This window comes from Tupaia chinensis, unplaced genomic scaffold (genome assembly GCF_000334495.1).
Source record: "Tupaia chinensis unplaced genomic scaffold, TupChi_1.0 Scaffold146907_1, whole genome shotgun sequence".
Taxonomy (NCBI): domain Eukaryota; kingdom Metazoa; phylum Chordata; class Mammalia; order Scandentia; family Tupaiidae; genus Tupaia; species Tupaia belangeri.
This window is the reverse complement of record NW_006206760.1, coordinates 3,140,969-3,161,322: the sequence shown is the minus strand read 5'-3', so window position 1 is coordinate 3,161,322 and position 20,354 is coordinate 3,140,969. Positions and strand designations below refer to the sequence as shown.

General features: G+C 46.2%; 1 protein-coding gene across 4 annotated transcripts in view; it reads left to right on the top strand.

Moving 5' to 3' along the window:
- The first annotated feature begins 973 nt into the window (after positions 1-973).
- Positions 974-20,354, top strand: part of TBC1D1 (TBC1 domain family member 1) — a 223,354-nt gene continuing 203,973 nt past the window's right edge. For 3 of the 4 annotated variants that reach the window (XM_006169248.3, XM_006169252.3, XM_027768578.1), the window contains exons 1-2: positions 974-1,108; positions 11,318-11,826. In XM_006169248.3, the coding sequence (XP_006169310.1) occupies positions 11,410-11,826 (417 nt within the window). In that variant the 5' untranslated portion in view covers positions 974-1,108; positions 11,318-11,409. Of the gene's footprint in view, positions 1,109-11,317; positions 11,827-20,354 lie in introns of those variants that run through there. The other variant, XM_006169247.3, reaches the window with a different exon arrangement.

The window sequence follows — 20,354 nt, the reverse complement described above, 5'->3', positions numbered from 1 at the left end:
CTGAGCGCGCCGCCCGCAGGTAGGTGCCCTCGGGGGGCGCCCCGGACATCGCGGCCGTCCTCACCCCCCACCCCAACTCACCGCGAGCTCCCTGGAGGCGCAGAGGCCGCAACCCCGCGGCTCCGGGCGTTTCAGCCGTCCCCCCGCCCGGGGGCTCTCGGGGAGGAAGTTCGTGGCGCTCCGGTTGCCCCCGCTTGGACGAAAGCGAAACCTCGTTGTTCGTGGCGACCCGCCCCCTCTACTCGCCGCTCTTACCTCTCCCTCCCCTCCGCCAAGGACCTCCGGGGCTAAGTGTGTGTCAGGCGGCCGGGGCAGAGAGGGGGTGGTGGGAGTGACCCCGGGCCGCCCTCTGAAAGTTCAGGGCTCTTCGCGGTGGTAACTCCGGCGGCGCCTCCCGCGCGCGCAACGTTCCTTTCTCTGCGCGCATCCTGTCCCCGTCATTTCGAAACCGGCTTAATTGTTTCTAGCAGCTTCCTGATCCTGGGTGACTGCGAGACCCTCCACCAAGGCCTCGCGTTGTACTTTGTTTTTTTTTTTTTTTTTTTTTTTTTTAAAACTTTGTACTTTGTCAAATTTGATTTACTTACTTATTTTGGAAACCCACCTACAGTGAGTTCATGTAAAACAGCTTCTTCTCTGGAAGGCGTTTAAACAGCTAGAAATGGAAAGCGATGCTTGTGCATCTCACACTTTCTTACGAGATGATGGGATGATTTCATTTATTAATATAATCGGACTTGGAAAGAATATTTTAAAATGACCCGGTTTACATGGGTCCCACTCAAGAAATCCGGTCTGTGTCTACAAGTCCAAACTTCTCAACTTTTTGCACTGGACCTGCGCTGGACACAGAGGCCCTGGTGAAAAGCCCTTGCTCAGAGGAGCAGCCATTTATTCTCGTCTTCTGTGTGAAAAGGGATTGGTAAAGTCTGGAGGAGGGCCAGCCCTGGGTTTTGTTATGATTTTGGAGCATGCCCGGTGTGGGAAGGGCTAGCTGGAATGAAAGGAGAACTGTTTCTAGGCTGGGGAATCACCTTGCAGAACCGCCTCCATGTTTGGGGTGTTCGTGTTCTCTCACTTCCCTGGGCTATAGGAATCGCTGAGGCAGGTGAGTTTTGTGCCTTTTTCTGGAGTTGAGATGGGTCTCTGGGTTGGGAAGGAGGGGTGCCTGGAAACCCCAAAGTCTGTCTTAAAGAATAAGGACATTGCATGAAAAAGTGTGTGCAAAGCAAGGTTGAACTCCTTTGGCAAACGTTGTACGAGTATTTGAAATGGAATGCTGTCAGTCTTCCTGTTTCTTGTGTTATTTCTTTTTTTTTTTTTTTTGTTATTTATTTATTTTTCTTACCAAGTTGAGGAAATAAGATGGTAACAAGTGCTTTCTCTCCAGAGTTACCTGTAAGGAAGCATTGACATAACTTGAGTAGCTGCAAGGCTGCTCTCAGGAAGGCAGAGGGTTCTGTTTCGAATGTTCAGGGATGCTGTTGGACACTGTTCACAGGAGATGTGAAAGGGACTGAGTGGCCCCAAACAGGAAATCCAATCATCGGGTGATAATTGAAATGTCTTCAGGTGGATTTGTCCAGCTCTTTGCAACAATAGGAAATAAATGCATTGGTGTAGCCACAAGGTGTTATCTTAACATCAAAGGAAAGTTTTACAAGTAGAACTCCCTGGGCAGCCCAACCCTGTTTATCAGGGTGAGAGCTGGGGGGTTTCCCTTTCTCTGCGATAATGTTTCTGATTGGGTGGTGATGGTGCAAGAGACACCTTTCATCCTTCATAGTCCTCATAGTCCGGCAGGTTAGGTGGGGTTTGTCCCTTCTCCCTGATTGTCATCTGTTGGTCATCTCTCTGTCCCCCACTTCTCTAAGGGCCACCTCGATCAGAAAGGCTGTTGTCCCTATCAGCCATACTCAGGGCCAGAGTGCTGGGTGGGGACACCTCTTTTCTGTCTTCTCCTCCTGCTCCTGTTTTTCTTCCATGAACAACGGGGACAGAGAGAGAGACAGAGACAATCAGGCACCACATCCCCTTCCCCCCCTCAACGAGGTTCTTACACTGCTGTCCAGCCTGGGCCTTAGCCCAGATCGCGAACACACACTTGCCTGGTGGGTTCAGGGTGCTTGCTGGATGTGAATAGAACCTTCCCACGAGGGGCAGCCTTGCTGAGCTTCGTGTTGCTGCTGCACCGCTTCTGTCCCAAGGTCCAGATCTTCTAGTATCTCCCAGGGCCTGCCAGGTAGGGGGCTGCCTGCCTCTTTGGCCAGTCTCAGTAGAGTGAGGGAAGAAAGCAAGAACTTGGAACATGCTTTTCATTTTCTTAGGAAGGGACAGCTCCCTAAGCCCCTCCTACCTCCTTCACAGCATTTCTCTGGAGGTCCCCAGGCTCCACCCTTTTCAGATTTCCAGAGAACTGAAATGTACATAAGCCCATTTGGGGACTTCCGGAATATGTGTGGGCTCATAGACCTTGCTTGCTTTTCTGTGTGCTAGTCTCAAGTATAAAGGCCACATTTGTTCCAATACTTAATAAGTTTCCCAGCCATTTTCTTTTCTTGGTCATTAGCATTTGCAGAAGTAGAATCTGTGCATTAAAATGACTGAGTCAGGGCCAGCAGGTGGCATGGTGGGTAGGGGCACTGGATTCCCACAGGGCTGAACATGATTCAAGTCCCGAGTCAGGGCCCTTGCTTTCTCACTTTCCCTGTCTCTCTCCCTCTCTCTCTCTCTCTCTCTCTCACGCACACACTCTCCCTCTGCCCCTCTCTGATCAAATTATAAAATGAATGAATAGCTAACTAAATAAAGATAAATAAAAAATAATTCTTTTAAAAAATAAACCATAAAATGACTGAGTCCACTCATCAGTCAAAGAATGTCATCCTTGGGTGACAAAGTACCTAGGTTTTTAGTCAGAACGGTTTCACTTTCTTGGCTGACTTGTCACTTCTTCCTTTCCAACCCAAAATCCCAATAAAAGTACTTGTTTAAACCAGATTCTCTTAAAAAGTCATGAAGAGTTTTGACATTTCTAAGCCAAACTTTTCATCTGATGGAATCTTAGATTTCAGAGCAACACGTCCCTCTTCAAATTTCAAATATTGAGAAAAAGTTGTAGGCTAAAAGACTTCTGATTCTTAGGTTTCTGAGAAGCTGTGCAGAGTCTAGGAAATATATTTTGGCACCAATAAGGAGGCTTTTAATTTTGAGCATACCTTTTTCCTGTGAACAAGTCAACAGCTGTTTTTCTCTTTTAAAGGTAATGCATTTAACAACACGTTGCTTGTGATCAGCAAATCAAAATGTCCAAAGTAGGTATGCACTTGTGGACTTGTTGTCAGCCAGTGAGGATCCCCAACCTCCATCCCTTTACCGTGATAAAGTTTAAGAAAACAGGGACCAGCAGTTAGCATAATGGCTATCGCTGGACTCTCATGTAGTCGACCACGGTTTGTGTCCCAGACCCGGTGGCTTAAAGTCACTCCGGGCGCGTGTGTGTGCATGCCCAAGATCCCGAGAGGAGAATGGAGGAGAAGGGATTGCGGCGTGGCCATCCCCCTGGGGGGTGATTTCTCGCTTTCTGTCTCTCTGTCTCTCTCTCTCTGGTGAGCGCACGTGCCCTATAGCAAAAGCCTCTCCAAAAGTTTAAGAAAACAGAACAAGTGCTAGTGGCATTCTAAAGCGCTACCCTTGAACTGGCTCTGCGTATGTAAGAAGGAAATCATCCCAAACCAGCCCTGCTTCCGGTGTTAGACAGGTGCACCCCGGTGCTGGGGCATCCTTCATGATGAGAGGGTTTGAACCAGTAGCTTCAGGAGCTCCCAGGATGGCTGTCACTGTGTCCCAGCACTGGGCTCCTCCGACGGGGTAGGGGAGTGGGCAGAGAGGTGGCCACGCCGGGGTCCTGCTGCCACAGAGTGGAGGACTCTGGATTGCGTGCAGGTGCTCACGTGTGTGGCCACACCTAGTTGGGTAGAGAATGGAAACACGAAAGGAGGGATTCACAAGGGGAAGCCAGCAGCGACCTGGGGACGTCTGCCCATCTTGCATCCCGACAGCCAATCAGGATAGGCTGGTGCCTAGCCTGGCCCACACCCCTCCCTCCAGCCTTCTGTGTCTTCCTGCTCCCCTCCCACCCGCATTCCGGGGAGGAGGCGGAGACCAGGGCTGAAACCTCAGGGGCTGCATTGTAGGAGTGACTGCCAAGTTCCTGGCCTACTCCCAGTGGGTTCCCAGGAGGGAGTGGAGGGGTGGGGGGGTCCTGAGAAGCAGCTTACTACACCTACCCCTGCTTCTCTCGCTTCCCGAAAAGTAAACCCCATCCTTTCTCTGGGCACATCCCCCACATTCTTGTTCTAGAAGGGAAGACAGGAGCAGCTTTCTGTCCCCACACAATCCTGGGGACGTTTGGTATGATACATTTTGAAATTAGAGTCAGCAGATTTCTAGAAGAGAACTTGGGAGATGATTTAGTTCCAGCCCCCTTATAAGAATGAGCTTAGGATTTGGAGAAGTGAGCTCAACTTGCCTTTTCAACTGCACACTTGAAAATGTTTTCATGAGGGAATTGAGGTTCTTTGCGGCACTTGGAAGGGAGTCAGGGACCTGGGTCGTCCTAATTCTGTCACTAAATTTGGACAAGCCACTTAACGTCTTCAGAACCCAGTTGCCTCATTTCTGATATGAGAGAAATTTCTAAATGGCTTGAAAGGACCTTGCTAGCTTTAAAATTTTATGATTCTAAGTGCATGTTTCCAAGGCGATGTAGCATAGCTGGAATCTGATGAGATTATTGAACCTGTTCTAGTAAGAGCGTCTTTGGGGCCAGCAGGTGGAGTGGCGGTAAAGGTGTTGCACTCCCACATGGCCGCAGTTCCAATCCTGGACCTGGTGTTTGACATCCACACTGGGCACGTGTGTGTGCATGCCCATGGGGAGAATGGATAGATTGTGGCGTGTGATCTCCCCGGGGAGTGATTTCTCACTTTCCCTCTCACTGTCTCTCTGTCTCTGTCTCTCTCTTAGGAGCGCACGCACCCTATGGCAAAAGCCTGGGAGGAAAAAAAAAAGGAGAGTATCTTTGTGTTTTGGCTAGCTGCTATGTTCAAGGACTGTTCTAGGTGGGAGTCATGCACGTTATAAAGGGGATCGGGATCAGCAGTTAGCGTAATGGCTGTGGCTGGGCTCCCAAGTAGTCTTATTTGGTTTTGCACCCGGACCCAGTGGCTTAAACTCACGCCCGGTGCTTGTGCGTGCGTGCTCCAAAGATCCCGAGAGGAGAATGGAAGAGAAGGGATGGCAGCGTGGATGGTGGCATGGCCATCCCCCCCGGGAGGTGATTTCTCACTTTCTGTCTCTCTGTCTCTCTCTGTCTGGCGAGCGCACACACCCTATAGCAAAAAACAAAACAAAACAAAACAAAACAAAATAAACCTCTCCAAAAGAAATAAATAAATAAAAGGGGGATCAGGCCTGTGGAGTGACAGAGTTTGTACGCCGATGAATGTACGAACAAGAAAATAACTAGAAAGAAGCCCATTGGAATAACAGATTGTAACATTTCTTATTGAGGGTACAAAGCCTAAGAGGCCTCCCTGGAATAGGTGGTCTGACCTGGCGTTCGAACAATGATCAGAGGTTGAGTGTAATTGATATGGATTGAGATGGCTTAAAAAAATAATCTAGGGGCCAGCAGGTGGTAGAGCGTTTGGAGTGTTAGACTCCCATATGGTCAACCACAGTTCAAGTCCTGGACCTGGTGGCTTGGTTTTCCAATTTCCGTTCCTCTCTCTTCTTCTGCCTCTCTCTGGTCAAATTGAAAAATAATAATAAATAGAATTAAATCAATGAATCTTAGAAAAAAAATCAGCTAATGGTTTGCTAGTACGGTTTGAATAGTTCACTTACTTTGTGGAACTTTTTCTTAGGAACTCTTGCAGACACTCATCTAGTCTAAGTTAAAAATGAATCTTTTTTTTTTTTTTTTGCTATAGGGCACGTGCACTCGCCACACAGACAGAGAGAGACGGAGAGACAGAAAGGGAGAAATCACCCCCCAGGGGGGATGGCCATGCCGCAATCCCTTCTCCTCCATTCTCCTCTTGGGATCTTGGGCGCACACACACACGCGCCCCGTGTTTAAGCCACCAGGTCCAGGAGTCGAACCGTGGTCGACTACGTGGGAGTCCAGCAACATAGGCATTATGCTAACAGCTGGTCCCCAGTTACTATGAATCTTATGTGAACTAAGTCTATATTGTTTATCGATAATTATGGCTGTGCTTGAGGTAGAATCTATTATTTGCGAGCTTATAAACATCTTTGAGGTCTAATCTACTTTTTACCAAAAAGCCAAGAATGTTCACAGTTGGTTAAAGAGTGAAAATTTTAGGGGCCAGAAGGTGGCGTGGAGGTTAGGGCACTGTATTCGACATGGCCGACTGCACAGTTGGGTCACCCTGTGCTCATGGGTGTGTGTCCCTAAAAATCCCAAGAGGAGACTGGAGGAGAGGGGATTGTGCTGCAGCTGTTCCTCTCTCTCTCTGTGTGTGTGTGTGTGTGTGTGTGTGTGTGAGAGAGAGAGAGATTTTTCTCTTTTCCCCTCTCTGTCTCTCTCTGGTGAGTTCACACACCCTATAGCAAAACTGAAACAACAACAGCAAAGTGGAAGCTTTAGGCATTCAGATGGTTTTGTCAGTGAATGGCAGAACTAACTCCATGACTGCTCACTCGGCTGAGTGATTTAAAGGACTACGTTATAGACTTCTTTTGCATTATGTACACGCAGTCTTCCAAGGAAATGGAAAGTTAGTCTCTGCTTGTTGCAACCATATTAAGAACTGCCTTGTCTAAAATAATTGATGTATTTCAGATCTACCCTTTGTAATAATTCTAGTACTCTTTTAATCATGTCTTGGGATTAGCAGCTGTCAGCGGATAAAAGCTGAAGCAGATTCAGTTACAGGAGTGGCAGCTAAGCAAGACATTTAATGCCTCTTTCACCTGTAGGAGGGAGAGAGAAAAAAGAGAGAGCTTGCCCATTATTTATGGAATTAGATGAACTTCGAATCTGTTTTCATTATCAGCAGAAGTTGTACTCTAAAGATAAAGGATAGGGGCTATGCTTACATACAATGTATTTGAGCTCTAAATAAAATACTGATTTATTTCTGAACTTTTGAGAATTTAAAAGAAAAAAATTTAGCTCGGAACTATGTTCACATTATATTATGAAAAATCACTCGGCATATATGCATATGTGCCATATAGCAAATCATAAATGTAAGAAAAATAGACTTGGGTTCAATTTTAGATACTGTTTAAAATGTCCATACTGGTCATAGAAACCCCAGGCTTTAAGTGTTTAAGAAGTTAGGACCAGCAGATGGCATAATGGTTACATCGCTGGACTCTCACCTGGCCCACTGGGGTTCGCGTCCCAGACCCGGCAGCTGGAAACTCACGCCGGGCGCATGTGCGTGCGTGCCCAAGATCCCGAGAGGAGAATGGAGGAGAAGGGATTGCGGTGTGACCATTCCCCCCCCGGGGGTGTGATTTCTCGCTTTCTGTCTCTCTGTCTCTCTCTGTCTCTCCAGCGAGCACACGTGCCCTATAGCAAAAATCTGTCAAAAAAAAAAAAAAAGAGTTTAAGCAGTTTACAGTCTCATTGAGGGACTATTCCTACTTGTAAAATAATGCGATGATAGTTCTTACTGTATAGGGACATGCTAATGGGTGGCCTAACTCACGTTGGAAGAAGGGGACAGTGGTCGCTTGCACCATGACTGACGTGGGCGCTGGGATTAGAGGACAAGAGTGGGGAATGCTGGGACACGATTCTCTGTGCTGTCCCGTGTGTCTTCCCATCTTTGAGCAGAGGTACTGACCACCTGGGTTCTGGGTACCTTTTCAATCAAGTTTCTACAGCAAACAACCATGGAAAATAGAAATAGCAAGGGTGAAGGTGGCTGGATCCCACACAGTCACCTGCATGGTGTGTGAGTCCTGGACCCAGCGGCTAGGAAAACATGCCAGAGGTATGTACATTCATGCACAAAATCCCGAAAGGAGGGAGATGGAGGAGAAGGGATTGCGGTGTGACCATTCTCCATGGAGGCATCTTTTCACTTTAATTTCTCTTTCTCTATCTCTGTTGAGTGAATGCACCTATTGGCAAAATTTTTTTTAAACGAAAAAAAATAGTGTCTTCTGAGGCAAAGGGTGAACACGATTATTCCCCATTATAAAATGTGCAGGCACCCTAAGGTCAAGTTCCACTCCAGTAATCCCCTGTGAGGGACTTGTTGATTGACCTGTGAGAGTTGATGAAAGATGGGGATTCAGATTCATCTTTCTGCAGGTGGATACCCAGTTTTTCCAGCACCATTTGCTAAAAAGGTTTTCCTTTTCCCAAAGGATTGACTGGTATCTTTTGTCAAAATTCAGTTGATTGTAAGTTTTGGGGTTTATTCTGGGGTCTCTATTCTATTCCATTGGTCTACCTGTCTGTTTTTATGCTAATGCCATGCTGTTTTGATGATCACAACTTTATAGTATATCTTGGGGCCAGGGAGGGATATGCCTCCCACTCCACCCTTCTTGTGCAGGATTGCTTTGGCAATATGAGGTCTTATGATTCCAGACAAATTCTATGCATGTCTTTTCTAGATCTGTGAAGAATGTCTCTGGTATTTTGATTGGAATTGCAGTAAATACGTAGATACATTTGGGTAGAATTGCCATTTGGATTGTGTTAATTCTTCCAATTCAGGAACATGGAATGTCCTTCTACTTTTTAAAATGTCATTTTCATAGTTTTCTTTGTAAAGGTCTTTGACTTCCTTAGTTAGGTTTATCCCTAGGTATCCTACACATTTTGTGGCTATGGTAAAAGGGATTCCTTTCTTCAGCTCCACTTTGTTCAACTTGTTGTTCATATATAGAAATGCTATAGATATTTTGATGTTGATTTTGTATCCTGCCACTTCACTGTATTCATTTATTACTTCGAGAAGTTTTTTTTTTTTTCATGGAAACATTTGGGTCTTCTAAGTATACCATCATGTCATCTGCATATAGAAATGAATAAATAATTTTTAAAAAAGAAGTTTTTGCCTTAGGGCATGTGTACTCGCCAGAGAGAGAGACAGAGATGGCGAGAGGGAAAGTGAGAATCACCCCTCGGGGGATGGCCATGCTGCAGTCGGTTCTCCTCCCAGGATCTTGGGCGTGCATGCACACACTCAGTGTGATTTTCAAACCACTGGGTCTGGGACTCGAACTGCAGCCAGCCATGTGGGAGTCCAGCGATGTAACAGCTACTCCATTTGCTGGTTTGTTTGTTTGTTTGTTTTTAGGATGGAAGAGACCTCATTTACTACCTTAAAATATTTGAACCTGACTGAGTCAGGCTCTGTCCTGGCACTGGCCCCATCCCGCCTGCCCAGAACTCCTGAGAGTGTGTTCATACACTCAAGGGATGCATGAGACCGGAGATCCCAGGAGCACACAGTGAAGAAGGAGCCTGGGGGAGGGGGCAGGAGGTGGCATGGTGATTAAGGATCTAGATTCCCACATGGCCAACCATGGTTCAAGATCTGAACTTGACAGTTTGAGAATCACACCAGGCATTTGTGTGTGTGTGCCCCAAATCCTGAGAGAACGAGAGGAGGGACTGTGGCATGGCCATCTCCCCATGGAGGGTGATTTCTGCTTTCTCTCTCCCTGTCTCTCTCTGGTGAGTGTACACACCTTATGACTAAAATCTAAAAAAAAGAAAAAAATGAGCCTGAGATCCTGTACACGGCCATGCCGTGGACAAAAGGGTCTATCATTTAGCACGACTGAAGGTGTTAGGGGACATCAAATGTTGAAAACAGAGACATACAGTGGGGAGCATCTGGTAGTGGAAACACACTGGCATCTTTTGATGAGGAGGGCTGAAGTGCTGGGCCAACAGCTTATAGGACGGGACTTAGAAACACAGAGTGGAAGGTGGTGTTGGGAACGTCTGGGCACCCAGGGTATGTTAATGGAATACGAATTCTTTTAAACTTTTTTTCTTTTTTTTTTTCTGGAGAGGTTTTTGCTATAGGGCACGTGCACTCGCCAGAAAGACAGAGAGAGACAGAGAGACAGAAAGTGAGAAATCAGACCTCTGGGGAAAGACCATGCTGCAATCCCTTCTCCATTCTCCCCTCGGCATCTTGGGCATGCACGCACAAGCACCCAGTGTGAGTTTAAGCCACCGGGTCCGGGACTCTAACCATGGTCGACTACATGGGAGTCCAGCGACATAGCCATTACGCCAACTGCTGGTCCTTGAATCCTTTTAAACTTTGAGCAGTGTTGTAAGTGTTCGGGTCTGATTCTGTATTGATGTATTTTTTTTCTTTTGGGAAAAAAGATTTCTTTTGGGGGAACATCACCTGTATTGAATTTTATTATCTCAAAAAATGTCCTTGAGGGAACCAGCAGTTAGCGTAATGGCTATGTCACCAGACTCCCACGTAGTTGACCGCGGTTCGCGTCCTGGACCTGGTGGCTTAAAACTCACGCCGGGCATGTGTGCGTGCGTGCCCAAGATCCCGAGAGGAGAATGGAGGAGAAGGGATTGCGACGTGACCATCCCCCGTGGGTGGTGATTTCTCGCTTTCTGTCTCTATGTCTCTCTCTGTCTGTCTGGCGAGCGCATGCACCCTATAGCGAAAATCTCTCCAAAAAAAAAATGTCCTTGAAATAATTATTGAATCATATAACGAGGAGCCTGACAGTGGTGCAGCAGAAATGCAACTGAACTCACACCGGAATGTCCCGGGTTCATGTCCCAGGGCCTCTCTGTACACGCCAGGTGTGCGTGTGCATGTGCATGTGTGCTTGTCATCTGAGCTGGCTGGGGCTAGGAGTGGATTACAGTAGGGGGACCTTGTTGGGGGTGTCTGTCTTTCTCACTCTCTGCCTCTCTCTCTCACTCATGGAAGGGAAAAATGAACAAGTTCCAAAAGTAGGGATAGTAACAGGTTTTGAAGCTGGCAAGAGTCACGCTATACCCTTTCTATTGTCACAGCGTTTGCTTGGTCTACGAGGCTTCTGTGTAGCTGTTGTTTCCCAGCGGGCTCTTGGCAACATGTCATGAGTGATGGTTACGCCGTTACCAGGTCTTCCACGTCACAGGCCGAGTAGCTTATTCTAGCTAAGACCCATCTCTTGTTACACTTGGGTTTCAGGCTTAAAGTTCTTCTGAAAGAATAACTCTTTGAAAGTAGCAATTGCTGCAACTTCATTAAATCCTAATGCCTCTGTTTCTCTCCCCTAGGACTCTGCAGCTGAAGCAGATAAAACAGATTGCTTGGTCGGAAATAGAAAAGCAGCGGCAGTGTTGTGCTGGATTTCCAGACCCTGCTCACCATGGAACCCATAACGTTCACGGCGAGGAGACAGCTGTCTCCTGACGAGGTCTCGGTGGGCTTCAGCCTGCAACTGGTGGGCTCCCTGCCGGTGCACTCCCTGACGACCATGCCCATGCTGCCCTGGGTGGTGGCGGAGGTGCGCAGGCTCAGCGGGCAGTCGGCCAGAAAGGAGCCCGGGGGCAAGCAGGTCCGGCTCTGCGTGTCACCCTCCGGCTTGCGTTGTGAACCTGAGCCCGGGAAGAGTCAGCAGTGGGATCCGTTGATCTGTTCCAGCATCTTCGAGTGCAAGCCTCAGCACGTGCACAAACTCATCCACAACAGCCACGACCCCAGCTACTTTGCGTGTCTGATTAAGGACAATGCCGTCCCCCAGCACAGCATCTGCCACGTGTTCAAAGCCGATGACCAAACAAAAGTGAGTAGAGGAGGGAATTGGGAAGATGTAGGTATGGCTAGACTGGTTTTTTTAAAACTTATTTATTTCATTGTATTTATTATCATTATTATTTGATTGGCTATAGGGCATGTGCACTTACAAGAGAGAGCAAGAAAAAGGAGAAAGCAAGCTGCCAGGTCTAGGACTCGAACCATGGTCTGCCATGTGGGAATCTGGTGCTTTAAGACCACGCCACCTGCTACCTCCCACCCCCAGCTGGATTGCTTTTATTGTATGGGGTTCAGGAAATGTATCCAAGTCTGTGTACTGAAGTGAATAAGAAGATGGGGACCAGCAGGTGGCGTGGTGTTTAAGACTCTGGACACTCACACATGGCCAACCGCAGTTAGAGTCCTGGACGCGATGCTTTGTTTTCTCACTTTCTCTCTCTCTGTCTCTCTATGGTCAAATGAAAAAGAAATGAATGAACAAATAAAAATTAAATAAATAATTTTGAAAAAGGTCAGGCTGTAGTGATAATGTAGATGATTTTACTGAATTTTGGGTTTATGGGGATAGTTTTTTTTTTTTATAGTTACTAATAGCTGACAGATTATAGAAATGATAAGTTTCAAAGATCAAACACTTGACAGAGAAACCAGTCTAAACCTATATATGAAAGGAGAAGCCCTGGGATTCGTAATAGTTAGGGTATATGCTCTAAAGCAGTGCTTCTGCAACTGAAATGGATGTTATGAATCCCCTGGGGATCTTGTTAAAGCTGCACATCCTGATAAGGTGAGTCTGTGGTGGACCCCGGGACTACGTTTCTAATCAGCTCCCAGCTGAGTCTGGTGTTGCTCCTTTGCAGATTGCACTTGGAGCAGGAAAATGCTAAATCAGTGATTGCCATATTTTAAAAATCCTATTAAGAAAGATACGGTTATTTATACACTGGATGAAAGTACCTCTCGCCAGTTTCCCAAGGCATAATCTTCACTCCGGCAAAGGTTCTTGATAAGAACAGTGGGTAGGAATCAACATTTGGATACGATCAGGGGTCCTTTTGTGTTTCTTTTGCCAACTTCGTGTTAGATCCAATTTGCTTGCTATTGCATTATCTCATGATATAGCTGAGAAAAAATAACCCAGGACACGGTAAAAGCTCTATTTTCCCGTTCATTGGTTCTTACGGAGTTATTACCATTATTCATATTTCTGTTCAGGCTTCTTTTAAAGCCACTTGCCCATTTTGGAGAGAGGCGTAGTTTAGATCAAATTGAAAACATGGTTCAGGGGACCAGCAGTTAGCGTAATGGCTATGTCGCTGGACTCCCATGTAGTCGACTGCGGTTCGCTTCCCGGACCCGGTGGCTTAAAACTCATGCCGGGCGCGTGTGCGTGCGTGCCCAAGATCCCGAGAGGAGAATGGAGGAGAAGGGATTGCGGCGTGGCCATCCCCCCTGGGGGGTGATTTCTTGCTTTCTGTCTCTCTCTGTCTGGCGAGTGCAGGCACCCTATAGCAAAAAACCTCTTAAAAACAAACAAACAAACAAACAAACAAAAAATGTGGTTCATAGAGTCGCTTCTCAGTTAGGCTCACGGAAATTTCGGTTTGTGCAATACAAGGGAAACAAACAAGCAGAGGTCCCCCAGCTGACCTCATGGGCTGAGGACTCCCCCAGCCACCCTGGGGCCCAGCAGGTCTGTGTGACTTGTCTGTCTGCCACGTGCACTGAGTCAGGATGTGTGTCCGTCCATATGGTGAATGTCAGGAAGGCCTTGGGTTTCGTATGTTTAAATTTAAAATAGAAATAGTAATACCAATATTTTCTCCATGGACCCATGAGTATGTACTCCAGGGCATACTTTTCTGGGTTAAAAAAAAAAAATCCTCATTTGGAAATTAAGATTTCTTCGGGACCAGCAGATGGTGTAATGGCTGTCGCTGGACTCCCACATAGTCAATTGCAGTTCGAGTCCCAGACCCAGCAGCTTAAACTCACGCCGGGCACGTGTATGTGCGTGCCCAAGATCCCAAGAGAATGGAGGAGAAGGGATTGTGGTGTGGCCATCCCCCCAGGGGGTGATTTCTCACTTTCTGTCTCTCTGTCTTTCTGGCGAGCGCACGTGCCCTATAGCAAAAACTTTTCCAAAAGAAAAGTTCCTAAAAGTGGATTATATGCTATTTTCATGTTGAATCTTAAGTAAGACCCGAGAAGACGGAGGGTGAGTACCAGCGCTCACACGTGAGACCTCAGTCATCTTGGAGCAACTTTTTATAAACGGGACACTTATAAAACTGCATAAGTAAACTGAATGGTGCTATTTGGGAAAATTCCAGGATGAATATGAAAGGCTTGAACCGTCGGTTCCCTAGCTAGCACTGTGTAAGGGCTAAGGTTCCTTGCGGGGAACTTTCACGTGGCACAGTTGTTCAGCATGTTACACTTTTCACTCTTTACCCACATCTTTTACAGCTCTTTCCCCACATCTTTTACAGTCTTGAGAGCAGGCTTCTGGCCAGCCACTGAGACACCTGACAGGAGAGGAGATTGGCAACTCAGTTCTGTAACTGGGGCCCCTGAGTCTTGCCCAGAGTAGAGAATTGGCCTTCTTCTGTGTGCTAAAAAGCCATAGATGAAATAAGAATGAGTTCTTCAGTTACTTGTGGCTCACGTCCAATTTTTATAAACACAGCTGTCATTATTCACAGTGTGGAATTGCTGTCATCACACCCATTTTAAAAAAGAGAAGTGTATAGCATAGTTACCTTCATCAGTGTGTTAGTGGGGGTTGGAAACAGAATGGTTAACTACCCGGGCCAGGAGTCTAACTAGCGTTATCTCTGCTGTGTTTTTGGGTCACCATGGGCTCTCGGTCTCACAGCAGAGGATTGTCTGCGGTGGGACCATGTGAACCTCCATTGTCATTTCTCTTAACGTTTTTCTTAATATTTGCTCAGTGAAATGTTCCTCTAGCTTAAGGGCTCTTCTAAGCACTGATGGTGTTTACAGGGAGAGGTGTGCTCTTACTGCCTGGACCAACATCCTCGAACTATGTTGGAGAGGAAACCTTTTTTTTTCCTCTATTTTTTTTTAAAGAGTTTTCTTTTTCTTTTCTTTTTTTTTCTATAGGACATGTGTACTCACCAGAAAGACAGAGAGAGACAGAGAGACCAGAAAGTGAGAAATCACCCCCAGAGGGGATGGCCACGCCACAATTCCTTCTCCTCCATTCTCCTCTCGGGATCTTGGGCACACACGGACATGTGACGGGCTTGAATTTAAGCCACTGGGTCCGGGACTCGAACCACAGTCGACTATATGGGAGTCCAGTAACATAGCCACTGCACCAACTGCTGGTCCTGGGGAGGAAGCCTTTTGATCAGCATCACAATTAATCTGTTGAAGAATGTCTAAGGAGAAAGGCATGTAAAGCAGTCACTTTAAAAGCATGTCGTGAGGGAACCAGCAGTTAGCGTAATGGCTATGTTGCTGGACTCCCACGTAGTCAACCGTGGTTCGCGTCTCGTACCCGGTGGCTTAAATCTCACGCCGGGCATGTGTGCGTGCGTGCCCAAGATCCCAAGAGGAGAATGGAGGAGAAGGGATTGCGGCATGACCATCCCCCCGGGGGGTGATTTCTCGCTTTCTGTCTCTATGTTTCTGTCTGTCTGGCGAGCGCACGCACCCTATAGCGAAAACCTCTCCAAAAAAAAAAAAAAAAGCTTGTCGTGAGATCGCATTTCCCATTGTAGGTTTTATGAAATATACTCAAGCTCTTTCATACAGAAAGTCTCTATCAAATGCATTAAATCAAATCAGACTTTTTGGTCTGAAACCCCATTTTCACTCTAAAATTATTATTTTTTGAACAAGTAGTAAGATTTTTTTTTAAAGATTTATTTATTTATTCATTCATTCATTCATTTATTTTAATTTTACCAGAGAGACAGAGAGAGAGAAGGCAAGAGAAAGAAAGTGAGAAAGCAAGCCAGCAGGTCCGGGACTCAAACCAGGGTCAGCCGTGTGGGACTGTCCAGCACCTTAATCACCATGTCACCTGCTGGTCCCAAGTTCTTCTATTTTTTTAAAAGTTTATTTTTTTTTCTTCTGTAAGTTACAGAGAAAGAAAGGGGAAGAGAGTGAGAGTGAGAGACAAAGAGAAGCACCCCCAACAGGTCTTGACCTAATGGCCCACCCCTAGCTTCAGCCCGCCCTGCATGGGTACAGGCCCAGCATATAGGGAGGGCTCCAGATGCAAACTCGCAAACTCAGAGCCTTCACTTCTGGGTCATCTTTTCAGTGTCGTGTTACTGCTGCCTCATCACCCGGCCCCGTCAAAATTATGGAGATTCCCAAAGAGCATTAGTTTATGTGGGTTATACCTGTTAATAATTATTGTATTATAAATCAAAACGGAGATATTGTCAGTATATTGATTTATTAGTTTATCTATTTCTGTAGTGGTTTTTACCTTAGGGTGCATGCTCTTGCTAGGGAGAAAGAAGACAGTGAGAGGGAAAGTGAGAAATCAGCCACCCCTCCGGAGGGGAGATGGCCATGCCTCAGTCCCTTCTCCTCCATTCTCCTCCAGGGATCTCGGGCAGGCACACACACATGTCCGGTGTGCGTTTAAAGCCCCAGGGTCTAAGACTCGAACCATGGTCAGCCATGTGGGAGTCTAGCTATGCCATCTGCTGGCCCCTTATTAGTTTATTTTTAAATAAAGTCATAAACCCTGTACAGGTGAACATAAATAACTTTTGTGAATAATAACTGTATTTTTCAAAAAATATTTAGTAATTCTTCCCCCTCCCCCCCAATCTCTTTTAATATCTGGATGAATAGAAGGCGACTGGGTTTTCATAGGTGCTTCTCCAGTTATTCTGTTGTGATATGTCATTTTGGTGACTATGTGATGAAAATTTGGCTTCATACAGATAAGTAGTAGAAAATGGAGAAATAGCCGAATAGCCTTTTTGGAAAGTTGTGGATATTCTCTCATACCACAACAACTTCACAAATTGTAAGTTCTTAAAGGTTAGTGCAAAATGAAAGCAGAGATCCGATCAAAGCATTTTTTGCACTTTGTTGTATCACAATCCGTTGGTCTGTTTTGTTCTTTAATGAATCTTTGCAGCATTCATGCTTCTGTACCATCATGTGTTGAATATTCGGAAAGTACTGGCTCCAGAGTATGAGGTAGATCATACTCTGGGAACTGCTGTCAAGGAAATACTGTATATTCAATCCCCCTCTTGAGTTGCATGTTAGTTGATCAAAAGTTCTGAAAATTCTTTTTTTTTTTTTCTTTTTTTTTGGAGAGGTTTTCGCTATAGGGCGCGTGCGCTCTCCAGAAAGACAGAGAGAGACAGAAAGCGAGAAATCACCTCCCGGGGGGGGATGGCCACGCCACAATCCCTTCTCCTCCATTCTCCTCTCGGGATCTTGGGCACACACGCACATGCACCCGGCGTGAGTTTTAAGCCACCGGGTCCAGGACACGAACCGTTTTCAACTATGTGGGAGTCCAGCGACATAGCCATTACGCTAACTGCTGGTTCCCAAAAGTTCTGAAAATTCTTGCAGCAAGACAGATTATATCATCTTGTTTAGTCCAATCTTACCCTAATGTAATGGCCACTTTCTTGAAACATTTTCTTGTAACAGCCATGAACACTCCGTAGAACATGTGCGATACAGTGGCATATAGTTAGAACATGTGTGATACATAGGATCAGCAGTTGGCTTCATGGCTATGTCCCTGGACTCCCATGTAGTCGACTGTGGTTTGAGTTCTGGACCTGGTGGCTTAAAACTTATGCTGGGCATGTGTGTGCATGCCCAAAATCCCAAGAGGAGAATGGAGAAGGGATTGCAGCATGGCCATCCCCCCAGGGGGGTGATTTCTTGCTTTCTGTCTCTCTGTCTTTCTGGCGAGCGCACGCATCCTATAGCAAAAACCGCTCAAAAGAAAAAAAAGAACATGTGTGATACAGTGGCATAAAGTTAGAACATGCGTGATACAGTGGTACAAAGTTAGAACATGTGATACGGTGGTATAAAATTCAGGGCTGAGGTGTGGTTTTGAGTTTTGGTCCATGGTAAGAAATGAACACATCTATCCTGGAAAACCGATGGTTGCCTGGGCAACCCTGACTCCTTCTTTTCCCCTTCACATCACAAAGAAATAAGAATCCTGCCCATACTCAGACCTAGGAAAATTGTCATGTTAAGAAAATCGCCTTGATGGGGCTAGCAGGTGGTATGGTGATTAAAGGCACTGGACTCCCACATGACTGACTGCAGTTCGAGTCCCAGACCTGGCAGCTTGCTTTCTCACTTTCTCTCTTTCTCCACCCCCGTCAAATTAAAATAAATAAGTAAATAAATGAAGTTAAATAAAATAATTCTCTTTTTTTTTAAAAAAAAGAGAATTATTTTATTTTTTAATTTGATCATGAGGGACAAAGTGAGAGTGAGACAGAGAGAGAGGGAAAGTGAGAAAGCAAGCTGCCAGGTGCAGGACTCGAACTGCAGTCAGCCATGTGGGAGTCCAGCGTCCTTAACTGCCACACCACCTGCTGGCCCCAATAAAATAATTCTTTAAAAAATATAAAAGGAAATCCGGGGCCGGCAGATGGAGTGGTGGTTAAAGGTGCTGGATTCCCACATAGGCAACTACGGTTTGAGTCCTGAACCTGGTGGCTTGCTATTTCACATTCTTGCTCTCTCTCTCTCTGGTCAAATTAAAATAAAAAAAAAAAATGTATAGATAAATAAAGTTAAATAAAATAATTCTTAAAAAAAAAAAAAAAGAAAGAAAATCGTTGGGAGATTCTTACCCTCTGTAGGGCTCCAGCATTGCTTTCTCGGCCTGTCAGTGGGATGGAGCCTCTGACTGGAACTCACAGAGCGGCACTTCGTATCACTCACAGGAGGACTTCCATTTAAATCCTTTTCTTTATCTGCAGCGCACAAAGCTCTGCTTCTTTTGAAGAGCCTTTCCAGCACAAAGGAACAGGTGGAAGTGTTAGAATGAGGCTTATTTTCCTTAATTTTGAAGTCTTTAACTGATACATAGTCACCGTTCATATTTATGGGACGCCTGTGTGGTTCAGATCCATGGATACAGTGGATAAGATTGAAATCAGGATAGCCATCAACTCCTACGCGTGTTACTCTGTGGCAAGAACATGCAAAGCCCTCTCTTGTAACCGTTTGGAAATGTAGTGTCGTTGAGCACAACCACCTGCTGTGTCATAGAGGCCCAGAACTTGTTTCTCCTGACTCCTGGAAGCTTGGTCTCAGGTGGCCAACTGTCCCTCTCCCCCTTCCCCTGGGTTGGAACTGCTGACCCATTTGATGGCAGTGAAAGCAGAGAATGGATTGGGACGGGATGGCAGGGACTATTGACAGGGGGATAGTGGAGGGAAAGTGGAGGCTGGTGGGCAGGCGAGCGACAGGCATAGAGTGTGGCAGGACCCAGGGCAACTCCGGGAGAGGGGCCTGGTAGAAGTGCCCAGTGTCTTTAGGTGACATTTCTTATCATCCTTGAACGAGGTCACCGCTCTTGAGACTCTGTTCCCGACTCTAAGGGGACGCTGGCCTCCTGGATCTGGTGTCCAGTCTGAGCACGGTGCGGCTGTTTCATAACTGTGACGGGACAGATGTCACTAACAGGGGATTATTGTGGGCTTTCCCTCTTCCACCCAGCCTACGGGAATCTCGTCACTGATAGCCTTTTTGCCGTTGCTGGGAGAGAGGCCGTGTGAGGGGAACACATTGAGGAATGGGGCCTGTGGGGAGGTGCAGAGGGGGCTGCAGGACCGTGGAAGACATAGCAGAGCCCGCTCTTCGGAGGTGCCCTTATTCAGTATTGCCAAGGAAGACGTGTTCGGATCACCTTTCATGTCCTTTGAGAGGTTTCCTTTTCCATGAGGTCTGGCAACCAAACCACATTTACCGGAGGTGACAGTGTGAGACTGAAGCTTGTAGGCTCCCTTACCATTAGTTTTAAGACTACTTAATGATTTGTTGACTGCATTTGAGAACAGTCCATGTTTCCTCTTGGAATTTCCAGTAAAAACCAGTGTAGGGGCCGGCAGGTTGGCGTGGTGGTTCAGGACGCTGGACTCCCACATGGCCTATTGTGGTTGGTTCAGGACGCTGGACTCCCACATGGCCTATTGTGGTTCGAGTCCCAGACGGTGATTTTTCGCTTTCTGTCTCTCTGTCTCTCTCTCTCTCTGTCTGGTGAGTGCATGTGCCCTATAGCATAAAAAATCTCTCAAAAAAAAAAAAAAAAAAAAAGAAAAAAAACCAGTGTGCTCTTGCTTGAAACCCTGGAAGTGTGTCACCTTCCCTGGTAACTAAATGACACTTCCTGCCACCTCACCCTGGTGTCTCTGGTGACTTCATATTTTAAATGAGAAAGTTACCTCAAGTTGTTTTCCTGTGATTTGGAGGATTAATCCTTGCATTTCTCTTTTTAAATTTTTATTATTTTTTCTTCTTTTTCTTTTTTTTTTTTTTTTTGGAAATGTTTTTGTTGCTACAGGG